At 36.5% G+C, this 14,990-nt stretch overlaps 1 protein-coding gene across 3 annotated transcripts; it reads left to right on the forward strand.

Moving 5' to 3' along the window:
• Positions 1–2,991: 2,991 nt before the first annotated feature.
• On the forward strand, positions 2,992–14,123 carry LOC134541983 (ankyrin repeat and LEM domain-containing protein 1-like). 3 transcript variants are annotated; one of them, XM_063385755.1, is made up of 7 exons: positions 2,992–4,153; positions 5,097–5,255; positions 7,315–7,523; positions 8,590–9,586; positions 10,892–10,947; positions 11,815–12,012; positions 13,369–14,123. In XM_063385755.1, exons 1-7 carry the CDS (start codon positions 4,095–4,097, stop codon positions 13,983–13,985), a joined length of 2,295 nt encoding a protein of 764 aa, XP_063241825.1. In that variant the 5' UTR covers positions 2,992–4,094; the 3' UTR covers positions 13,986–14,123. The 3 variants fall into 3 exon arrangements, with proteins under 3 accessions (XP_063241825.1, XP_063241826.1, XP_063241827.1); XM_063385756.1 differs by having other exon boundaries at positions 3,938–4,120; XM_063385757.1 differs by lacking the exon at positions 2,992–4,153 and having other exon boundaries at positions 5,193–5,250.
• Positions 14,124–14,990: the final 867 nt, after the last annotated feature.

Below are 14,990 nucleotides of genomic sequence, written 5' to 3' on the forward strand. Positions count from 1 at the left end.
CAAACAAACCTAATATATGATTATAAAACAATTGGACATAATTTCTCTTGGACTAGTTATCTTTTAATTGTTATTATTTATTTGTTTTTGATTTAAAACAATAATTACATATTTAATTCGGCGCATTACCACACCCGGCCGGGCGCTGTCGTCGCTTTGGTGTTCGTCGCGGCGCACTTTTATACACTCGGCAGACATCACGCTCGGGTGTGTTCGACGCACTTAAGATTAAGTGTTGTTGTGACATAGCGACCTTTGCGGACCAGAGGGAGCACCCGCGGTTGGCGTCAAATTAAATATATATTTTCAAAAAATTAAAAAAAACAATACTATCATGACAAATTTCAAAAATTCGATTCAGCACTGTGTAACTTTTTAAATTTCAAAATTTTAATTAAAATTGAAAAGTTTGTGATGGCTCAGACCAAAAAATAATACATGATTTTTAAACATATGTGAGGTTTTCTGTCCAAATATATTTGATGGAGAAAATTTGGAAGATATTTTCCGTCCAATACTACCTCTATAAATCTGTCAAATACAGTAGAATCTTAATTAATCGCATAATTTTGAAGGTTTAGCAATTATTTCGTGTGGGGGGGGGGGGGGGGGGGCGGAAGTCAGCATGGATAAGTGGAAATCACGGTTGATCGAATACAAAAGTATTTAGGTTTTACAATACAGTAAAATAGTGTGTGAATGTGGCGAGCTCCACGAAGGACAGGAAGAGATTCTATGAAGGAAGGGCAGTTTTTCTGTACTTATAATCAAGCTTAACCCGGATTTGTATTTCTTCTCTTGGTCAAATCTAGTCCCATTCTTTATCCGTTCGTTTCTACTTTTTAATGCGTAATTTTAGTTTTACTCCTTTCTTTTCCCCTACCTAATGAATTACCCTATAGCGCGCTTGGTTTTTCCATCCCAAAAAAAATTATTTAATTTTTAATTGAAATGGTTAAACGATCGGGATCGGGATATTGGAAACATTTTTGACATTTTGACATTGGAGAGTCTTCTTCGCTTGCTCAGTGTTGCCAGGTCTACTGTTTTTGCAGTAGATCTCCTTCTTTTTAAAAAATCTACTGTTCTACTGCTAAAAAGCGAAAAGTCAAGCAAATCTACTGCTTTTTCCTGCCTCAACAATTTTTTTTATTAAAATTAACAAAAACGGCTTGAATTTTAACTAAAAAGTGTATATTTTTATGTTCTTGAGTTTTATAGCCTGCAACAGTTCAAATTTTAGTGTCACACTGCGATATATCGATTTACTGCGAGAAACATTTAAATCGAATCTCTGATAGTTACCTAAGGGACTTTCCCCTCGTTAGTGGTGTGTGGCTGTGGCATGAGCGTATCTTTTTCCGGGAGTTCCCCACCCCAGGCGCCCTTATAGGTTGAGATAGAGCTGTCGTCACTCGTGACTCGTCTCGTCCGTCTGTCGAGTGTCGTCATCGTGTCGTGTCGCTGTCGCCTGTCGGTATCTGTTTATCAGTCATCAGATTTGTGTGCTTTGAAGTGAAACAGTTTATGTTACTGTTATTGTCTCGCGGTCGCCTGTAATAATTTCGGACGATGTGGTGTCACGGACAAAGTGTGCCGTTGTTTATTACGAATGGATTTTGATAACGCTGAATTTATTATTAATTATTTGCTATGAGTAAAAAGGTGAAGTATTCTCAGAAGTACAAACGTGAGTGGGAAAACGAAGAGTTGTTTAAGGGTTGGTTACAGTCTAGCAAGAAAGGATGCGGTTTTGCATATTGTAAGTCATGTAACTGTGATATTAGCATTGCTTCTGGAGGTAAAGGTACATTAATTAGACATGTAGAGTCTGATAAACATGTGCAATGTGGAAAGGAACTTATTGGTCAAAAAACATTAACTTCATTTGCATCTCAAGCAACCAATTTAAGTAATAACGTCAAAGAAGCTGAAATTCGTCTTTCTGCATTTGTAGCAGAACACAACATTTCATTTAATATAATTAGTCACTTGACACCCCTTATTAGATCAGTTTGCCCTGATTCTGAAATTGCAAAAAAAATCAAGTGTGGCCGAACCAAAGCAACTGCCATTGTTAAACATGTTTTAGGGCAGGAAAGTAAGGAATTACTTTGCAATATATTGAGGGAAAATAAATTCTCGGTGATTGTTGATGAATCAACTGACACAAGTTCTACCAAACATTTATGTGTAGTCGTACGAGTGCTTTCTGGAGAAGGGGTTGTAGTTGACGCATTTTACGATCTCATTCCTGTGAGTGAAGCAAATGCTGTTAACTTGCATAACAGCTTGGTACAGTCATTTGAGAAGGAAAATATTCCTTACAAAGAAAACCTAATCGGTTTCGCTGCTGATAACGCTAGTGTAATGATGGGTAAAAGACATTCATTATCTATTCTTTTGAAAAACGACATGCCCGACCTTTTTATAATGAGGTGTATTTGCCACTCATTCCATTTGTGTTCATCATATGCTTGTGCGAAGCTTCCAAGGGAACCGGAAGATTTGGTCCGTGATATTTTTAATTATTTTCATTCAAGTTCTAAACGTATTGAATCCTTCAAAGAATTTCAAAGTTTTGTGAATGTAAAGCCACATAAGCTGTTGCATCCAAGTCAGACAAGATGGTTATCCCTTGAGTTGGTTGTATCTCGGGTTTTGGAGCAGTATGATGCCCTCATACTTTTTTTCACCCAGGCTGCCTTTGAAGATAAGTTATTAGCATCAGATGCCATTCTTCAAAAATTAAAATCACCCTTCAACAAATTGTATCTTGAGTTTCTTCAGTTTGTTTTGCCTATGTTCAATATCCTGAACAAGCAAATGCAGAGTGAGCAACCACAAATTCAAAATTTGAGGCCGAGTGTAGTTTCTGTATTAAAAACTCTCCTCGAGTGCTATGTTAAACCAGAAATTGTAAGATCCATTGATGTAGATAAAGTTGATTATAAAGATCCTAGAGTTTTTCTGCCGTTGGAAAATGTCTATTTTGGGGCAAAATTTAATATTTCTTTGTCAAAAAAAAAACTTTCTGAGCAGCATGTGAAACTTCTCAAATTGCGTTGCCTAGATTTCTACATTGAATCTGTGAAACAGATTACAGATCGTTTTCCTTTCAATGATCCTATTTTCACTATGCTTGAAGTGCTAGATCCTACTAAAATATCACCTTGTCAATCTATTGCACCACTGGCTTCCCTGTTTCCAAGATTAATAAAAGAAAATGAGATCCAACAACTCGATACAGAATGGCGATTGCTACGTAATACGGAAATTGGTGGTAGTAGTGGCAGTAAAGACACAGTACAAGATTTCTGGGATAGTGTCCGTAAAAAATCATACGCAGACTCCAACCAGGTATTTCCTTTACTAGCCAAATTTATTTGGAGTCTTTTGAGTCTACCCCATTCGAGTGCTACAGCGGAACGAGTGTTTTCAGCAGTGAATTTGATGAAAACGAAAACCAGGAACAGGCTATCATCAAAGACAGTATGCGGTTTGTTACACACCAAGAGACTAGTTTCTAAATCCGAATGCTTTTCTTTTGATGTAACTAGTACAATAATTAAGAGAGTTCAAAACAAAATGTATGACAGTGATGATGATGATGATGATGATGATAATAATGATGACTGACGTTTTGGTAATTGAAGAAGGAGCAGGCTACAAGCAACTTTTTGTTTTCATCAGTTTTTTATAAGGTCAGTGAAAATAAAAAAAAAATTCTTGTGGTTTGTGTATCTTAATATGTAATGTGTGTGAAACAAGTTTTTGTTACTAATTTAAAAGTAAATGTGTGTAAAAATAGGTTTACTAAATTAATTGTAAAGGAAAGCTATATGTTTAGGATATCTACTTCTTTCTACTGTTTTTTCACGGTTCAATCTCCTGTTTTGGTGAGTGGTAGACCTGGCAACACTGCGCTTGCTGCCTTGTTTGCTCTGTGAAATGTTTTGGCGCGAAAAAGATGGAGGGAAGCGTTTTTTAATGACAATATTTTAGTTATTTTGTGGTTTAGGGTGAAGTGGGGTGTTTTTTTTTTTTGTTGTTTATGCAGAATGGAAAATAGAGACTCGTTTTGTTTGTGAACGATGGACTCCACGAAGGAAGTGACTAGGTTATTGTACAATACGTTGAAACGAAATACCTGGTATTTTTTTTATTATAAAAATTATTTTTATAGTTTTTGTTTCATGTGGTTGGTTTAAATTTTATTTAAGGTGTTAAAGTGGAACACGTAAATTTTGCCACTAATTTAATGTAATTTAGGTTGTAATTGTAAAGTTTGAGGGCTTCTCAAAAAATGTATAGTATGATCTCGAAAATAGTGTTTTTCATTACTAGTAATCTTGGTTAGTTATATTACTAAAGTATGGTATTATATTTTGACTTTTTATAATCACAAAAAATTGCATCACCCTTTCTGGAGCACGAAAGAGTGGAGTACACCCATCACTAGCAGCGTTTTATCCAACAACATATGTATCATAAACTCAGTATGGCCCAATAAGTGGAGATAAACATGTGTTTACTAATTTTTGACACTTTTAACCATTAACATTTCTAAGTATCATCGTTAAAATAAGGGAGACTCTTGATTTGTTAAATTTTCAATGCTCATTAGGCCTGTATCATCTTTATGGTGACATAAAAAATATTTTTCTTTTGCTGTTTAACATTTTAACCTACATGCCGAACAATGGATTCATCCTAGGTTTTAAGTTATGTTACATCAGTACCTATTCAAATGTTAAATTGGCCTTGTTAGGAATATGCATTTTGTGTTACTGTAATTGCACAATTATCATTTATTTTTGTCCATTTTGGATTTTTTATCAAAATTTTTTTTTTGTTTTTTGGGGGGGGGGGGGGGAGATAATTAAGCTTAAATATTTACCTTTGAAATGAAAAAAATAATAATTTTTTAAGGGATTGAGGGGAATTAAATAAGGGCTTTTTACAACAAATAATAAGTTTTATTGTTTTAGATAAGGGGTTCAGCATTCAGTTAACAGAAGTTTTCAATATCATTAGTAGATGTGATATCAAACTTAATATAGTAAAACAATTTATATTTTATTATTTTGTTGAAGTGGTTTGGAGTGTTTTCTGAAGAAAGGAGCAAGTCCTAATCTCATTCTGCCAGAGTATGGAGTGGCTCCCTTTCATATCGCTGTTGCTATTGGGAAAGAATCGTACGGGTTCCACGCAGCAAAACTGTTTCTGCAGTATGGAGGAGACCCAAACGTAAGGTAAGTGAAAATGTTTATATTCATTCAAACTATAATTGTAATGATAGGTTTCGAGAGAGCTTAAAGGAATCTGTAATGGATGATTTTATAAGAAATTAAATATACCATGACTAAACCAGGGTGTCCACTTTCTGGAAAGTCTGGGAAAAGTCAGGGAAGTTGAAATTGGTCAAGAGAAGTTTACATTAAAACTGGAAAATCATGGTAATTCCTCAGTGATAGTAATTTGAGGGGGAAATGTCATCTACTGCATGCCATCAACCTGACTTTGAAAACATTTTCTTCAGATGGTGTTTTAGTGCAGTCACACACACTGTAAAATGACATATGTAAGGTTCTGTTTTAACTAGTACAGCTATAGGGATAGTGGAGTCCGGAATGTTTTTGTTTCTTTCAGAAAATTGTAAAATAGGTAAATTACTTAAAACGTTGTCAGGGAAATTTGGGGTCAAGTTCATTTTATGATTTGGATTCCTTTTGGTTGGAAATAAAGTAGGGTAAACGTATGACGACATGGAAGTTGCAATGCTAAGAAATTGAATTGGGGAATAAAGGAAAGTATAGTATATAAAATTGGCAACAGTGAAAGACAAAATAGCTCAGTGAAAAAAAAAAAGTGATTGTGGTACGAGGTGTGTTAGTAAGGAAATAAATATTTTGATAAACTGAATAAGTACACAAGAAGTAATAAGTAGATATTAAGAAATTTATTGGATATGTGTGGAAATTAGTCAAGAGAGAAGAGCAAATCCGTGTTTATTTATATTAAATTAATATAACTGTGCATTTTAGAGAAAGAATGTGTGGTGGTGTGATTTAGGAGTGAGTAGGAAAAAAATGGTTCGTGTTACGCGTTGTAGGATAAATTAAATGGAGGAATGGCAATTGTTTATGGTGTAAATTTAATATCTACGAGAGAAATATTGACAGTAAAAGATTATTATCATAAAGCCTAGAAAGGTAAGTGGGTTTTTATAGCTTTTAAATTGTTGTGATTTGTATTTTTATGTGCATTTAGTTTGATGTTTCAGGTGAGAGGTGAGTTATGTGTTAGGTTAGTTTTGCATCTGTTGAAGGGGAAAAAATACAAAGCAATAGATTTGGTTGTTACCTAATTAATAATTAATGTTAATATTAATAATTAATATCGCAATAAACAAGGATGTGCTGAAGCAATTACGACTAGTGTGTTCTTACGATATAAGCGGGAAAATTTTTGGGTTTTGGCGAGAAAGAATGTAGATGCAGTAATTTGCGCATATGTCATTTAAGCAAATTATAGATTTAGGTTGTCGTAAAATAGACTTAAATTCTACCAGGTCTAAGTTGTTTAGTGATGCCAGTATTTCATTGATGGAATTTTGTTTATTTGGTGGAGGGGGAAGGGAGGGATCCCTCACTGCTTGAGTACTATTCTCCACATTTTCCACATAAAAAAGGTGTGTTTGACCCCGCCAGGAATCAAACCCATACCACCTGTTGGGAGACGAGTGACTTGACCACTCCACTAGCTTGGCTTCTGCACACATGAATACATGCTGAAAGGTTTCTTATGTTAACATGTTCAAAGTTATCAAAGGGGGAGGGGCGGTTGGGGGAAGCGGGTGGGTGGGTTGCACAGAGGTTGATTCAGGAGAGACCATCAGAGGGAGTGGAGCTAAACAGAAAGAGAAAAGTACTAATTCCTGATGAGGGTGGGAGTGGAATAGGCTGCAGGGGAAAGTACTGGAAGTGAGAGGTGCAAGAGACAAGAGAAAAATGGGTGAGTAGAAAAAGGGATGGTGGGGGGAATCCTTGCTACTGGGGGAAAGCCCAATTGCGGGATGTCATGCAGACTGCATTGCACATATTCAGGTTCAACATTTTGTCAACATCGAGGTTATTGGAGACTGACGAGATGGAGCAGCAACAAAATGCATTGATGTGGCCTTCTTGCGAAACCTGGATTGTCTGGGTGGGAGGCACGTGATCTGAATAACCTCAAGGATATTGGCGATATCGTTGAGGAAGGTTGTCGTGGTGGCTGAGAGCGGTAGGTGTGGTACGGTGGTGCGTGCAGATCGGTGGAGGGCCTGACCCCAGTGCACGTGGCCGCGGTGTGGGGCCAGGTCGCCACCCTGTACTTGCTGCTCGTCAACGGCGGGGACCCTCGGCTGACGGACGAGGAGGGTCGCGATGCCTTCCAGCACGCCCGGCTGAAGCGGCAGGTGACCGCGCTGCGGTTGCTGGAGAGCTTCCAGGGGCAGGGTGTGAGCGCCAGCAACCCGGGTGTGTGAACCTGCCAGGGGTTTGTGGTGAAACTACAGGAACCTGTAGGCCTGTTCAGATACCGGTTTTAGCATGAATATCAAATTCATATAATTAAAGAGGGAAAAAATATCATTTAAATTTTTTAAAAATAATTTTAGGGTAATATAAAAAAATACCTTTACATGGTGTTTCATTTTAAATTTAATTTTGTAACGTCTTAAACTAAACTGTAAAAATATGTACCTATGCTTTTAAATTTTTAGGTTTTTTTTCCAGCTAACAGCTTATTGTTTGATCACATTGTTTCTAACTTAAGCCGTTCTGATGTTCACTGTTCCCATGTGAAAATAGACTTGAGTAGTAATATCAGGCCTGTTAATTCAGGGAATTTTGGATTTTCACATTTATAATGTACAACAATAATTCAACCTTAATTTTGATCATTATATGAATTAATATGAAACAGATTCACTGTGCTTAAAATACAAACAAATATTCGTTATTTTGATGTGTAAATAATTGAAATCAAATACAAATAATAAATTATTCATTTTTATGTTTGTAATTTTAAATAAGTATTTGTGCATGCCATCACATTAGGTTGAATTTGTGATTAAAACTATGGCAGTTAAAAATCAACGTAGGAACAGTAGCAAGTAAATAGTTGATTAAGTTAGGTTTCAAGCTGGTAACCATTAGTGTTAAGTAGTAGGCCAGGTTTGAATTCTCGTGCTAGCTTTGGATTTGTATATCCACTTGGTTCAGTATGTAACCTGTGTGTCTGATTACTATAAGTGATAAAGCACAAACAGTAAATTTAATAATAGGTATGTTGGTATTATATGTCATTAAAAATATTGAAAACTTCGCTAATTGATAATATTTATGTATTTAAAACCAATTGTAATCAACCATTATAAAAATTCTTCAAATAGAATTTTTTAAGATTTCTTTTGAAATTTTTTAAATTAATTATCAAATTATAAAACTAATTGCTTGAATATGTAAATCTGGGTTATGTGTCATTTTTATGTCTGGCAAACAGAAGTGACACTAAGACTTATGATTCATTTTTCCCTCACAGGTAAAGCTATTTTACCCAGCGAGAACCTCTCTTCGGGACACGTCACCGATCCTGCGGTAGAGCTGCAAGCCCCAGAGACTCGATCTGCAGGCACACAGACACAGTATTTTAGACCATCGTTTGCGCCTGTGTGCTCAGAAAATAAACAACAGCCGTTTACCAACAAGTCACATATTGAAGAAAATATAATATCATTGCATAGTCATGGAGAATTTGTGAATACCAGCATAATATCAGTTAATAAGGTTAGTAATAATAAATCTAATGAGCACAAAGACTTCCTCTCCGAACTGAAGCATGTCCTAGCCTGCAGGGGAGATACTGGTTCAGTAAAGATACCAGGTCGTTGTGACAAAGGTGGTGGTAATGAATCCATTAAGGAAAATTTTAACACTTGTGACACAGTGCTGCATTCTGATAGCAGCAGTATGAATGATGCTGACGTATTACCCAGTGTGCCTACGGAAGGAAACAGATCTACTTCAAGTGATTTGGTTCTTGAAGAACTGAAATCTTTTGATAAAAATTGCAGTTTGGTACACCACTTTGAAGACAAATGTAGTGTTCTGCCCACAAGAGGAAAAACTGATGTAGATTTGCAAGAGGCAGGGAGCGAGAAAACGTGTGAGAATAAGACAAAAGATGGCTCTGTGGAAGGTGCAGCGTACTTGAGTTGTGAGGACATGTTTGGTAGTTTGTTGACTGAAGATGAGAGTGCTGTGCGTAACTCGGTGGAACACCATCGCAGACGGGTCCCCACTGTACAAGTGTCCGACCTGATGACCAGCGACGAAGGTGGCTCCATGTCTGGCCCAAGGACGTGTTCTCAGCCACCTGTTGTGGACACTGCTGAGCCAGAACCAAGCCCCAGGGAGTGCTCTTCAGTTAGTGTTGACAGTCGTAACTCGTTGGTACCGCTTTGTGAAGAGTACAGGTACACTGATGACGAAGAAGGCGTCGTCCTCTTGGAGAAAGTGTTTTTGGTTGAGCGTGACAGGTAACTATCTACTGAGAGAGTTTAGTTCTGTATCTAGCGAAAAACTGAACCCCATTACTACCGTATTTAATCGCATAATGTCCGCCATCGCATAATGTCAGCACATTTCTTTTTAAATACTTGAAATGGAATTTTTTAAAATCCGCATTAAGTCCGCACCAGACAAAGCAACCTTGGCCACCCCTGAAAGGCACAGTAACGGGATGGAAAATTACAGACGCTGTCAACAATGCTTTGACCTTGAGTTCATTTCTCCGGAGCGGTCGCTGAGAGGGTTTTGTAGCGTGGTGAAACCGTCCGGACTCAGAAACTCGCACTCCACTGCGCAGCTGCCTGTGACGTCACGCGAGTTGCAAGGGGATGGGCTATATATAGCACAAGTACACGTCAACTCACACTACGTCACAAAGTAGGGGAGGTAGTGGAGAAGTGGTGGGGGTACATGCGCACGGTTTTTTTATACAGACAATGACAAGGGACAGGGAGGGAGACTCGCCGGCGCCGGCTAATGCAGACATTAGACATCTGCCCCATGCCGTCAGTGGCCATCTCAATGAAAGATTAAAAAAATATATTTTCACGCAAAGCGTTTATTTTGTGTAGGCTAGCTGTGGCTTCTGAACGTAAGAGCGCACACGCGAGTGAGAGAAGAAGAAAAAAATGAGAGGCGTCTTCCACTAATCGCCGGCACCCAAATATTTAGACACCTGTCACATTTCTCACGTCCGCTGCGGAGGGTCACCAGTCACCAGCGCTCGGCTAGTAAACTAATTATGAGAGAACAATTTTTTTACTCTACCCAAAACGTAAAATTTTGAGGGAAAAATTTTTTTCCCGGACTTCACCTCATAATGTCCGCACCCCATTTTTTTTGGTCAAAAATGTAGCCAAATTACTGCGGACATTATGCGAGTAAATACAGTAGTTAATTTATGAACCCACAGTTTCAACCCAGGTGGTTTGGAGCCCATATTAATCTTGGACATCCCATTGCCTTAAGTTTCTGTGCAAAACTGTGCAGTGTAAAACCCCATCCATACAACAAAGAATACATATTTTTGAATGTTCAGACAAAGAATACTCTAATCTCTGTAATCTGTCAAATACTTGTTTCACACTGTGAAGGCTGATTTTACTGTGCTTTCAGGATGATTTAAAAATCTGGTTACCACACAGATTAAATCTGTAGGTTCTTTTTCGTAAAAATCAATACATAACAAGAAACAAGTAGTAATAGTCATGATTTTTTTTTTTTTTTTTTTTTTTTTTTTTTTTTTTTTTTTTTTTTTTTTTTTTTTTTTTTAGTTTGCAGTTACTCACAGAAGACAAACATTCTAGTTCTGCGCTGCAAGAAGAGCGAGGTAGGTAAGTTGCTAATTTCTTTTCAAATGCACATATTTATTAGCAAGCACAATAAAACTTGTTTTTGAAAGACTGCAAAAAGTTTACTGAATTTCTTTAGAATATAGTTTTATGTGAAAATTAGAGAGGACTTCTTTTTTAAATTTTAAGGGGATCAAAAAAGTGCTGTAAAAAGAACAAAATAAATTAATGTTCAGTTTACTTTAAGACACAGATGCTAGCAAAGTGTAAAATTGTAAACGGTAAGGTGGTGAAAAAAAAATTATAATTTCAGTATTAATTTTATTACTGCTGATGGAACTGTGTACACAGTTTCGGAAGTTGCTCAATCATTGATTTTATCTTCCAAATTAAAGTTTCAAAAACTAATCAATAGAAAACTAAAATACCAGTGACTTATGGACAAAATTGTTTGATTTGTATGTTTAAATCTCTTGGTTTTCAAAAATTTTAGTTGAATAATAAATAAATAATTTTTTATAGAAGCATAGTTTGCATCTTAAAGAAAAATTTCCTGCGTTGTTCCTTATTGTGATTATGGAGGTTTTTGAGAAGAATTATTATTTCGAAAGCAGTGCACATGTTGCTGGGCGATAATGTTCTCTGTGCTTGTTAAATATCGTGCTTCGGTATGTCAGCACCTGACTTGGAACACATAATTTTTTCCAGGTGGTGTTTTCATACATAGTCACACGCACTGTAGAATGACATATGCATGGTTCTGTTTGGACTAGTGCAGCTATTTCTTTCGGAATATTGCAAAATATGTAAATAAGTTTAAAAATTTTATCAGCAAAAATTGTAATTTTGGAATGGAAAGTAATGGAAAAATCGGGGAAATGTTAACCCATCTGAATTCTTGCCAGATGATGCAGTCTCGTCCACTGCTGCTTCATTCCCTATCAGTTTGGATTATGACAGCGATACCCTCCGCAAAGACCTTAGGAAGCTGGGGCAGAATATTGGTCCTATCACAGCCACTACCAAAAGAGTGTATCTGAAGAGATTATATGCATTGCATAAACACTTGTCGCTGCCTCCTCCCACAGGAAACATAGTTCGAGGTGAGAGATACGTTTGTAGATCTTTATTGTAAGTTTGATTTATTTTTAGATTTAATGTATGGTATGACTTTTATTATAGGCCTAGCTAGTTCATGACAAAACATTTTTCTATAAATATTTATTTCTGCAGTAAAGTAAATACTGTAATTATCTGATTATAATGCTACAATTTTGTATTTACATCATCTGTATGTGTGTACGTGTATATATGTGTATGTGTGTATGATGTGCCCACCATCGAAGTTTCAAACTGTTGGGCATGTCACAAACATAAATAAATAAATAAAATAAAATTGGGGAAACTAAAAGTGTGGGTCTCATTATATTTTCAAACTTGTATTTTGTCATTGGGAACAGCCGAGTTGAAAAACTACAGGTTTTTCCTCTTAAATGTGTCACATACCACTTTAGACAGCTGTTAACCACTGTAATCACCACATTCTTTGGAACTAGTCATAAAACAAATATTTTCTAACTGCAGGTTGGTGTTTCTAAAGAGACCATGATGAAAGTGGCACCAGAAGGGGTAGAAAATATGGAATTAATCTAATATTTTAAACAATTTTCAAGTGCTATATAAACTTGAATTGCGATTTCCAGTCCATAAAGTATTTTTCATAAACTCATAATCAAGAAGTTTGGGGTTGCATTGTATTCAGAGTCACATTATTTGTGGGTTAATACGATAAATATACTTAATATAAATAATTCACATAATTGTTGTGGTATGAATGGTAAGTAGTGTCTTCGCCATGACTTTATTTGTAAAGCCAGCCTTATTACAAATTGTTCACAAGTAGGTCAAATGCCATTCATAGAAATGTGCGATTTGAAAATTTTAAAAATTTGAGGCACTTACATAGATTGGCAGTTTTAATCTTGAAGTGTAGTCAATTATATTTGTATAGATTATTATTAGTCTATAGCACATACTGGAAGAGTTTAACATAGATAACTCAAATTGTGATCATCCACATTGATGATTGTGAGATGATTCATGAATATCTGAAGTTATTTTACTCCACCATTGCTCCCTTCAAATATATTGTGTATGCTGGAAATGGGGAATGTACAGTAGTTTCATCCTTAACTTAACATTATTGGTTCGTAGAGCTATAGGTTTCCAGTGACTGCAAAAGCAGTGCAATTAATTAAGTACAATATTCATCTTCAAGTCATAAATTACATTTCAAGTATCCTTTAGAAGTTTACTTGAAAATGAAGACTGGAGGAAAGTAAATTAGGAATTACGTATATACAAAAGGAAAAATAAAACAAAACAAAATGGTTTTAAGATACATGATGTAAGTTTTTAAATGTAAAAATATGTGTAGTTAAGTTAATTTTTTGTTTCAGAGTACAGTAGTGTCCTGGAGAAAGCACTGAATAACATTGAGACTGTAAATTCATACGCTGCACTTGAGCAAGCAGTGTCTCAGCAGTTTTCGTCTCCGGACCGTACTTGTCGATGGCGGAAAGGCGTGCTGAAGACTTCCTTCACTTACCTGCTGCTGGACCCCCGGGTGTCTCGCAACCTGCCTCGTCGCGGTGAGACGCTGTCCCGGCAAGAGCAGTGGTCCGCCTTCCTGTCTGCTGTGTTCTATGTGGGCAAGGGGACGCGTGCCCGCCCTTACGCTCATTTGTACGAGGCGGTGGCGGCTTGGAAGAAACCGAGGCCCCACGTCAACAGTAAGGTTCGGCTCATCCTGGACGTTTGGCGTCAGGATTTGGGCGTGGTGTGCCTCCACATTTTCCAGACCGTCATCCCAGCGGAAGCGTTTACCCGGGAGGCGGCCATGATCGATGCCATTGGCTTGAGAAACTTGAGGAACTGCAAAAGGGGTGAATATTACGGAGTCGCCAGCACGTGGACCAAGACCCAGCAACAGCAGTTGGGTTCTTATTTGTTGTACAGGGCCTTGCAGATGTTTCTGATCGAAGGCGAACGGCAAGTACGGCCAGATGAAATATGAATTTCTTGGGTTAGAAATGTGATTTTATTGACAAAGTTACTTCGTGACTGGTAACTGTAATTTACAGAACAGTGTATTGTGCAGTTCAAATCAACCAAAGAATAAATAAATACCACCATCTGTGGCCAACCATTCCAATATTATTGTAAGTATGTATATGTGTATCCTTTGACACCATGATAACTTGCTTTTGAAGTTATGTCATAGTATTTAGTTTTTTAGGTCTTATAGAACATAGTAATTTTTTAAACTGTATTCTTAAGGATTGTATTTGTATATCTTTATGCAAAACGACTCTTCAAACTGTTTTGTTTTAGGGGCCTATTTTTTATGTATATAGGGTCCTCACCTCTTTAGTTACTCTTTTCGCCATTTGGCATTTCTTATTTGTAACAGCTGGGAAAGGTTTCACTGAAGATTAATTTTTTTTTAATGTGTGTTTTTTCAACTTTTCTACCCTCAATTTCAGTGTTAAGTACAAGTAAAAGTTTGCAGTTACCAAGCATCTACAAATTGCAGTTTTTTTGCTGATTTTTTTTCTTTTAGTCATTGAAATGCTTAAATGTTGTAGTTTTAAATGGAAATTTGCCTACTGCAAAAATCACTGTTAAAATTAACTATGACATTTTGTAATTTCTTATAGTCTTTGTGAAATTTGCTAAGCATTGCAAATATGAGAAGTTATTTTAACATTTATTTTTAATCTGTTTTTCAAATAAGTGCACAATGATATTTTTGAAAGGACTGTAGTTCAGTTTATTTTTTTTTCCATGTGAACACCCAGTGTAAAAAGATTTCATCATTGGATTCAAGATTATCTTTAAATCTTGTTACCTTCAAAATGATTTCAGTGTGTCTACAGGTCTTGAAAGTTAGGAAAATATAGTAAATCTGAAAAACTGGCCATGAATGTCAAAAATAGGTTCATAACTAAACAGTAATGGTGCTGAAAATCCAGCAGCCTTTTGCTAACTTGCATTTTGTTTTTTGACACTTCTTTTCAGT

Source organism: Bacillus rossius, assembly GCF_032445375.1.
Source record: "Bacillus rossius redtenbacheri isolate Brsri chromosome 4 unlocalized genomic scaffold, Brsri_v3 Brsri_v3_scf4_2, whole genome shotgun sequence".
Classification (NCBI taxonomy): Eukaryota; Metazoa; Arthropoda; class Insecta; order Phasmatodea; family Bacillidae; genus Bacillus; species Bacillus rossius.

What these genes read in the sequence shown, in the direction of transcription:
- LOC134541983 (XM_063385755.1), top strand. Translation starts at nt 4,095, where the DNA reads ATGGACTCCACGAAGGAAGTGACTAGGTTATTGTACAATACGTTGAAA. An exon ending in ACGTTGAAACGAAATACCTG is followed by an intron (nt 4,154 to 5,096) that starts GTATTTTTTTTA and finishes ATTTTGTTGAAG; the next exon opens with TGGTTTGGAGTGTTTTCTGA. An exon ending in CACAGGAAACATAGTTCGAG is followed by an intron (nt 12,013 to 13,368) that starts GTGAGAGATACG and finishes TTTTTGTTTCAG; the next exon opens with AGTACAGTAGTGTCCTGGAG.